The sequence below is a fragment of the Salvelinus alpinus genome, chromosome 15, assembly GCF_045679555.1.
Source record: "Salvelinus alpinus chromosome 15, SLU_Salpinus.1, whole genome shotgun sequence".
Lineage (NCBI taxonomy): Eukaryota > Metazoa > Chordata > Actinopteri > Salmoniformes > Salmonidae > Salvelinus > Salvelinus alpinus.
This window is the reverse complement of record NC_092100.1, coordinates 10,425,081-10,434,478: the sequence shown is the minus strand read 5'-3', so window position 1 is coordinate 10,434,478 and position 9,398 is coordinate 10,425,081. Positions and strand designations below refer to the sequence as shown.

The 9,398-nt window shown below is 39.2% G+C and overlaps 2 protein-coding genes across 2 annotated transcripts; one reads left to right on the top strand and one right to left on the bottom strand.

The window, feature by feature from the left end:
- Positions 1-2,815: 2,815 nt before the first annotated feature.
- Positions 2,816-6,002, bottom strand: LOC139539470 (large ribosomal subunit protein uL29m-like). The gene is made up of 7 exons (XM_071342444.1): positions 5,849-6,002; positions 5,003-5,151; positions 4,807-4,867; positions 4,091-4,187; positions 3,734-3,864; positions 3,316-3,411; positions 2,816-3,143 (listed from the first exon to the last, which is right to left on the bottom strand). Exons 1-7 carry the CDS (start codon positions 5,977-5,979, stop codon positions 3,032-3,034), a joined length of 777 nt encoding a protein of 258 aa, XP_071198545.1. The 5' UTR covers positions 5,980-6,002; the 3' UTR covers positions 2,816-3,031.
- On the top strand, positions 5,573-8,877 carry LOC139539471 (NADH dehydrogenase [ubiquinone] 1 beta subcomplex subunit 5, mitochondrial-like). Its single transcript, XM_071342445.1, has 7 exons — positions 5,573-5,700; positions 6,151-6,344; positions 6,938-7,023; positions 7,816-7,882; positions 8,037-8,098; positions 8,317-8,423; positions 8,645-8,877. The coding sequence occupies exons 1-7, from the start codon at positions 5,651-5,653 to the stop codon at positions 8,763-8,765; spliced, it is 687 nt and encodes a 228-aa protein (XP_071198546.1). The 5' UTR covers positions 5,573-5,650; the 3' UTR covers positions 8,766-8,877.
- The last annotated feature ends 521 nt before the right edge of the window (positions 8,878-9,398 follow it).

Genomic DNA, 9,398 nt, shown 5'->3' with positions numbered 1-9,398 from the left:
CTTGCCCCAAATACCAGTCTAGAACCCAGGTATGTCTCCTGCTATCTATAGTATCTTTAAGGTACATTTTATAACAGTTTAGGCCTACCTTATTATTTTCTTCCATCTAGCAATATAATTTTAAGTGCAAATACACACACATGTGTTGTAGGCCAATGAAATCCATAGTTTTAATCACCGTTTATAGTAAGGAAGGGGAATTCTGTAACACTTTATGACATTACAAAGGTATGACAGCTATGGAGAATCATTTTCAAAACAATGTCCAAAACTCCAAAACAGGAAATCATTGGATGTGATTCATTCGATTCTATGCAATTTCATCTCTGAGGACTGACATGGAAGCAACCATTACATAACCCTGAACTCAATATCCCCACCCCAGTTTCAGAAGAGATATCAAACCATATCTTTTCATTCTGTATTACATACACCCAGGCTGTGCCTGGACAGTGATGGATGGCTATATGGAGCATCCTTGTCCATCATGTTCAGTGTGTTTAGTACTCTCACCACAGCGAGGAAGCAGAGTACCAGTTGTGGTAGGTGCAGGCAGAGTATAGTAGTTAAAGGCAGTGTCCAATGTATAAGAGGTAGCCTATCCATCCCCATATCAACACCTGCAGCATCTCATGACACACTCTCACACTCCCCCATTTACCACAACTTCCAAACTAACTGGACCTAAAACAATGTGTAACTTCGTGGCCATTCCAAGTCAGGATCACACCTAATACCAAATAGCTAAAGAGGATAAACCACAAATAAATTAATGTTTTGTAGTGGGGATTAATGAGTTGACGATTATGTGGTGGTTGTTTCACTGTCGATGATGAAATTGAATTCAATCGAAACAGTCAGACCCAATGATTTACTGTTCGTAAGGACAGAGTGCCACTAGTAATATTGAACATTAAGTCGAAATGTAGCTAGGGGAGTTCAAGATCCAAGATCACATTTTCTTTCTATGGATTAGCCCTTCTGTCAAGTGTCGGTTGTCCAGTAAAAAACTCAAACTTATATTAAGATTATCAGTCAGATTCTGTGATCAATGTGAATCTGTGAACAGTCTTGTGAATTTCTACTAGAATCCCCATTAGCTAACGCTATAACGTTAGCTAATCTTCCTGTGGTCCAACACCAATTGATAAGACATTACAAACAATTACAAATTAAGACTTTACAAACATGTAACAAGTAGACAATACAGACAATTAAAATACCTGACAGGAAACACATTTAACATTCAGTTTATGCTTTGTAGGTGATGCAATAGCTGTAAGCTATAGAGCTCATGGCCAAGGTGAGTTAAGCAGCTAGAGTGGTTTCCTATATGCCCATGCTGCACATAGCCTAACCCAATGCACTACTTAGCCTAGTAAACAAGCCTAAACACCTGCGGTAAGTTGCCACTATTCACCGTTACAGGGGTCAGAGATCACAGCCAGAAGCCTACCACTACCAACGGGCTACAGCTGTTCAGTATTGTTGCCCAACACAGCTTCAGAAGATGTAGGTAGGCCTATGGCTACTACATTTGACCAATATGCATGTACCCATTTTTCAGTTAGCATGGTCATGTTTTCTTTCACGTGAGAAATATTAACCAAAGCATCATTTTCCCTTGCTTATCTCCTTCAAAATACTACAAGCTGCAGAGCTATATAAATAATGACTGTATTGGTAAGATTCCATACCTTATTATTGACTTCAATTGGAGGTGCAATTCACTCCTTTTGACCAGTAGGTGTGGTCCTCATTTCCAGATCAAATGTGCAACAGTTCTACACACACATATTTAACTGTCTGTTTTCATTACATCATCAACTAACTTTGTTACATCACAAAGCCAGCTGGCTAAATCTGGCACATTTACAGAAATACAGTGTATTGTCCCTGTCAAATACATTTGATAAAAAAATAAATGTCCAAAACAAACAGTGGTGGAAAAAGTATTCAATTAGTCAGTTGCCAACAGTATGACTCAAGTAAATGTGAAAGTTGCCCAGTAAAATACTACTTGAGATGTCTGAGAATATTTGGTTTGAAATATACTTAAGTATCAAAAGTTAAAATAATAAAAAATTAAGCAAAGCAAACACACTTGTATTGTTTTTTTTTTAAATGTAAGAATAGCCAGGGGCACACTCCAACACTTAGACATAATTTATAAACTAGGCATTTGTGTTTATTGAGTCTGCCAGATCAGAGGCAGGGGATGGCCAGGGATGTTCTCTTGATAAATGTGTGAATTGGACCATTTTCCTGTCATACAAAGCATTCAAAATGTACTTTTGGGTGTCAGGGAAAGTGGATGGAGTCAAAAGTACATTTTTGTCCTTTATGAATGTACTGAAATTGTCAAAATACAGATACCCCAAAAACGATTAAAATAATTTTTACTTAAGGTTTGTTTTCAGTGGTGCCAAGTAGTTTTCTAATGTCTCTATATCACTGGCTTGTAGGGTTTTCACAATTGACCCTTCATGTAATGGTATCAAAGTTCAAGATCCATCTTATTGAAGGTGTATAACTTAAACTTTTGTTAGACAACGTTCACATTCGTAATTATAGTTTATTACATTTGTCTGAGCGGTCAAACGGGTATGAAAAATATCCCATTCATAATAGAAAAGACAATGTTCAGAATACCTGCAGTGACAATTGCTGGAAAGGGCTTGCAGCATTACAAAAGTTTGATTAAAAACAGAATATTTATTCACCCACATTTTATTCTTGGCGCAATCTTTCAACTTAAATTAAGTTATGTTCAAGGATATTTAGATTTCTGTGGCTTAAAAAATAGAGTACAAACTCAGTCTGTACATCACTTTAATATTAATAACCATATAACCAATGTCAAGGCATCATGATACAGAGGAAGACATACAAATGCTAGTCTACCAACATCAAATAAATGCTGATGACAGACATATTTATGCAAAAAACAGGGGGTAAATTAATTTAGATAGTCACAAGCTCCAATCTGAATGGCAGGAGGGAGAATGATGTTTCTTGGTCATTAACAGTCTCATGATGACTGGGCCTTCATTTGAGGAAACTTCTCCTGGAGCCTGGCTTGCATTTGTCTCTCTCCGTTCTGCTTTCTGGTCTTAGCACGGAGGTGTTTCTCTAGACGAAGCCTGGACAAAATAAAGAAGACTAATTGTGACAACAGAGGAGTGCTTTTGCCCTTGTGAAGTTGAAGCTGACCCAGGACAAAAATTATGCAAGAGGTGACATGGTTACGTGCTCTGCTTGGAGGTTCTCATATTATACACTGTTCTAAATGAATGCATGAACAATATTTCTTACCTCATGTGGGGGGTGACAAATAGGGGTGTGTAGAAACGTTTGCGTTTGTATCGCTTGTTCATGTACCAAGGAAGGGCATGCTCTCTAAACCGGTACCTAGAAAAAAAATACAATGATCGCAGAGTGTACAATAACATTCAAACTTGCCATTTGACACCTATGAATTAACTTTGAATATTTTTCAGGAGAACTGCCTTTGTTTGCTTCGAGTACTTAATTCCTCAACCCCGATAGTTTTCCAAAGACGGTTCACTTCACTCAATGTCGGAGCACTGACCTCCAGAATGCTAACATGCTACATTTTGTACAGCATGTTAGAAAATTGAATGGGAAACGAGGACAGTAAGGTGAAAGCAACACTTAGTTGTGGAAGGAGATATTGTATGAAGGTGGTGTGTTGTGTATGGAAGCTCCGTACCAGTAGACCTGTCCAAAGACGTCCTTTCTCCAGGCCCCAGGCCTCGCTCTCTCCTGGCCTGTCTGGAGCAGGCGGAGAGCGTCTTCTCTCTCCTTCACCACTGTGTCTAGTCTCTTCATAGACCTTTCAATCTGAGGAGATAAGGGTTGTCTCAATTTCTGTGGACTGGAGTATCTGCATTCATATTTAAAGGTACTAGTTGGACCAATAACACTTCTACAAAAGAGACCCATTGATAGCTGTCATTGACATTAATCCTTCCCCTTTGACATTCTTGTATTATTACCTATGCCCTAACAGAAATATTTCCAGATGTTTAATAATGGTGAACCTGGTCAGAAGTGCTGTGTCATCTACCTTCTTTAGTCGCTCTGGACTTGGCATCTGAATCCTTTGCCTTTTGGACTCCTGCTCAGTGGTGAGCAGCATGTTCTTCTCTTTCAGGAGCACATACCTGTGAGAACAGTTTAATTCATGGATATTCATTCTGGAGTTCAGTGCTCTTCATTCAATGAGCACGGTTACATGCACACAATAATGCGATTGTGATAGGTTAATATAATAGTTATTTAATGTTTACATGCTTTGCAAGAAGAACGATTTCTTTAATAATCCTGTTTACATGGACACATCTGAAATGAGGCTACCTGATGGAACTTTGATAAATGCAGAAAATCACCAATCACAAACGTTCTACCATGATATTTTTGTGAAGACTATTTGATTCGGAGTTCGGACATAAAGTTTGTATGTGAAAAATCTAAGATACATACTTTCAGTTTTTCCGAACTCACTTCACTCGCGCATACCTGGTGCTGACACATACAGATCATATACACCGCCGGAAAGCCGAATAAGCTGTTTACATGTCCTAATAATTTGAAAGATGAATCAGAAAACCAGGTGTTTTAATCAACTTATGCTTACTTCGATTATGACCTTACGCAGATTAAGATAAGCAGAGTAAGTTGTTTACACGACTAATGCCATACTCTGCCTACTGCCATAATCTGTTTAATATCGAATTATTAGTGTGCATGTAAACGTACTTAGTGTCAACATTCACCACCTACCAGAGCTTGTGTAAGTCCTCATTACTTTTTGTCCTTAGTTGCTTGGCCATCCATGGTGCTCCTACAATTAATCAGGAAAATAATCAATGTCATACTCAGATACTTACCAGTTCTTTAGTCGGAGGAAATTTATTTATTTTTCAAAAAAAAAAAAAAACTTTGCTTTGGTGATCAGATATACTGTCAAAAGGCTAACCTGACTTCACGGTTACCTCCCCCCAGTTTTCAGGTATGTCGAAAAACTCCTCAAGTCCTCTCCTGCTGATGGTTGTGTGCAGAGGCCGACACTGATGGACAATGCCCACATGACAGTGCGAACTTGAGCTCAAAAGAGGAGATGTTAGCCTAACAGAGGGGACCACAGCAGATTTAGGTACATGGTAAAATACATTCATCAGCATCCTCACCATTACATTACAGACAGTGCCATCGTGGTGTTAGCCCATGGTAATGACACACAGTTCCATTACATTACACATACGAATCATTGAACGAAGGCATCTTCTGTACCTGGGAGTTTAAGAACTGCTAACTCAATCTAAACATTAATATGCAGCTCTTGCGGGTACGATTTTGGAAGTATATTGAACTATATCTTTCAAATCAACAATAAATGATTTTCATAAAACAAAGACAACATTGATACACACCTTTTATAGGGTTAGGGTTCCCACACGGTCATATGTTACGTCATGTGTTTACAGACAGAAAACAGAGGGACCACCTGTGCTAATTATCTATCTAACAGGCGATGAACACCTGAGGACGGCTCATAATAAAGACTGGAATGGCGTGAATGGAATCAAATGTGTGAGTTCGATACCATTCCATTCCAGGCATTACTATGATCCCGTCCTCCTCAATTAAGGTGCCACCAACCTCCTGTGGTGTACAGTAAGTGTATATTTTGCATTTGTGAAATTATTTGGATGTGATATGAACGTTAAGGGCTTTATGTTTTAGAACAATATCGCAATTGAGAATCAAATCACGTTTAGATCGAGTATTTGGCTGTTAGAAACGGTAGGCTTTAGATTCTTACCTGTGAGTATAAGACTGAGATTTGGTCAAAGTGACAGCAGACTGTTGAGCTGATAAGGGTGTAGATATCCTAAAAGCGTTTTGAAACTGTCTGCAAAGTGTCAAAACACGTCCTGTTGAGGTCGCCGCCATGTTTGCCCTAATACTCTACCCAGGATGCATCATCAAAATAAATAAACACACGTAAATAATTTTAGCAATTTTAATCGTGAACAAAAGCTAATAAAAAGCAACATATTGGAAATTAAATATTTATATGAATTCTTAATTTTGTTATTCTTATTCGCATATGTTTTCCCTTAGTAAATATGGCTGCTTCGACTTTACATGGTCGAGCCAATCACAGAAGCGTCTGCCAATCTGCTTGCCCTCAGTAGCGATGGTGGGCATGAGTGTTCTTCGGTCTGCCGCTGCTTTTGCAGCCAGGCTAAATCCTCTAAAATCGGGTAATTCTGCGGTGAATTTGCTCAGCAGAACTGCACAACGCACAGATAAAGGTATATGGTATTCCACGTTTCCAACATCAACAATTCCTTCCTTCGTGGTGGGCATATCTTATTGTGACCTTGTAGTTAGTCCTGTGTGACTGGCTAACGTTAGCTTCATGCTAACGTATGCTTATCGTTGCTAGTTGTCTAGCTAGCCATGGCATGACCTAGTTAGCCATCTTTCTCTCAAGTGTCTTCTCTTGCCAGCACTACAAACGACAACATACAAATCTCATTTTACTGATTTGATTTTCATAGTTTTCAAACGACTTGTGATGCTCATGAACTTGACGTGTTGTTGACCTGCTTAGTGGACAAACGACAGCTGCTAAGCTAGCTAGCAGCCAAGCTAAATACACACAGCCTTGCTAGCACAACACACACCGAAACAACTGAATTTTCTTTCACCCAAGTGTCACAGTGATGACAGAATTTCATTTTTGACACAACACTGAACAATAGTTAGCTAGTTGAATGGTAACTAACTAGTAACCTTTCCAACCTTTTCCTCTAGGTGCAGCAATATAGTAATGCAATGCTTTATATGCACACATAAATAATGTGTGGCCGTGTTTAACATCCCTGAAAACGTTGCTTTGCAGTGGCAGTCCGCTGGGGAAGCCATGGGAAGCAGATGTTTGTCATCAAGCCCACTGGCTTCTATGACCGGAGGTTTCTGCAGTTATTGGTAAGTTTCTAGTTATTCAGACTAGAACTAGTTCTCAAACTCTAGGAGCTATTCTCAATCAAATTGTATTTGTCACATGTGCAGAATACAACAGGTGTCGACCTTACAGTGAAATGCTTACTTACAAGCCCTTAAACAACAATACAGTTTTAAGAAAAATTCTGCCTTCTCTCTGCGGTTTTCAGCGGTTAGCTTCAGCCAAGACCGGCTCATGTGAATTGCAATCCCGACATTGTGTTATAATGTTTAGAAAAGTCAATCATCGCTTGCGATACGGCTTTAGAAACAAATGGTCCTCAACTTTCATCAGCGAGAAAGAACCTTTCAAATAAGAAACATTAGTAGTTGTTCACAAATCCATACAGCTATGTGCCTCCATCTGACAAAAATACACTTAGAGTTACGCTTACATACAGGTGTTCGGAGCATGTTAGATAGCTAATTAGCATAGGTGGTCGCCTCTGTTGTCCGTAAACAAGCGCTGTAACATGGAGATATGGCTGTGTGGGAACACTAACTATATATAGTTGTGTATCAATTTGAACCTTTTTTGTTTTTCCTTATGCTCCCAAAACCGTACCGCAACCAGTGCGTGTTAATGTTCAGACCAAGCATCAGGGCTCTTAATAAAACTCCCCCATACAGAAGATGCCTTCGTCCAATGACTCTTATGTGTAATGTAATGGAACTGTGAGTCATGATCAAGGACTAGAACTATCCTATTTACATCACTGTCCACAGCACTGAACCACTTTATTCACTAACTTATTCACCCCCCACTTTTCTTCCTAGAAATTCTATATCCTGCTTACTGGAATCCCAGTTGCGGTCTTTGTGACATCCGTGAATGTGTTTGTCGGTAAGTGTGTGTGTAGATATTTCCATTGTACAGAAATGTTCAATTTTTATATGGGACAGTGGTGATGATGAAGACACTGGCACTTTCAGTTCATGTTTATGGAGAAATATGGTAAAATATAAATTAACCTAAATATTTTATTGTTTTTTTTAAGGTGAGGCTGAGCTGGCTGGAATTCCTGAAGATTATGAGCCTGAGCATTGGGAGTACTACAAGGTACTACGATCCCGCCGTTGTATTCACTCATCACAATCCATGCCTTATTAGCAAATATCAGAAGTGACTAGTCATTCTATCACAAAATGAAATGGCATCATCTAGCCTATAAATCTGAACAAAACATTCACATTGGAGATACATACCACTGAAGATTGCTTACAATCAGACTTGGGTAAAGTTGATTGTGAGTCCTATTGTTGTCCCTGTATTTGCAGCATCCTATCACCAGGTGGATCTCACGGACCTTCTATGACTCCCCAGTGAAAGACTATGAGAAAATGATGGCTCTGATCCAGATTGAGTCTGAGAAGGGTGAGATGAGGTGAGTGTCACACAGTGATGAGCTGCCACTGACTGCATAGCCTGTATCTAATTGGTTTGCTGCCCTAACATTTAGGTCCTCTTGCAACTTAGTGCTTGCATTCCTTATGTTTTGAATTAACAAAATGGAATGTAAAATATTAAAGAAAACACTGTTGACAGTACACATCTGCAATCTGTACAAAGGATTTGTTGGCAAATGTAATGTTTTTGTATCTGCAGACTGAAACAGCTAGAGGTGCGTAAGCAGATGAGAACGAAGGGAGATGGACCCTGGTTCCACATTGAGACACTGGACAAGAATCTGGTCGACAACAGCATCAAATCAACGCCTGACAATTAAACCAACCGGTCCAACCACCCAGTCTAAACTGTCAGTGCCACGTGTTGATGGCTCACTGTTTGTATATTATTTCCTTCATGACTAAAATAAAGTAAATGTCAATACTTTGAAAGGCTGTTTTTCATCTTTAGACAGATATTTTCTCTTAATGGGCTTCACAATTACAATTTTGTTTAACCGGGGTGCGTTCATTTGGCTAAATGTTTTGCAACGGTACGTACTGAACGGCCCATTCTCTCGCAGTGGTGCACAACTGTCCTTCAACTTTCTTTTTAGTTTATTGCTCCCATTTGTTGTGATGAAATTACAATGTTCACCGACAGGTCGTTTATGGTTCCTCATACCTAAGAAAGGTGACTTTGTCATAACCAATGAATGTCCACTGGATGGCAGTGCTGTGAGGAATGTTTCTCCCTCATTCTGCATTGATATAAAAACAGTGAAAGATATGAAACGAAGTGAACGTGCGATCATGTAATGATCGATACTCTCGGGACATTTGCTTTCACAACAATGCAGATAAGAGAAGCCTTTTGAGCTGCATCCTTGGACTGATTACAGGAGTTGGGGTAAATTTAAATGACAGGAAACAGACTATGGTAAATTTTGCAAGCCAGAATGACTTTTCTGTAG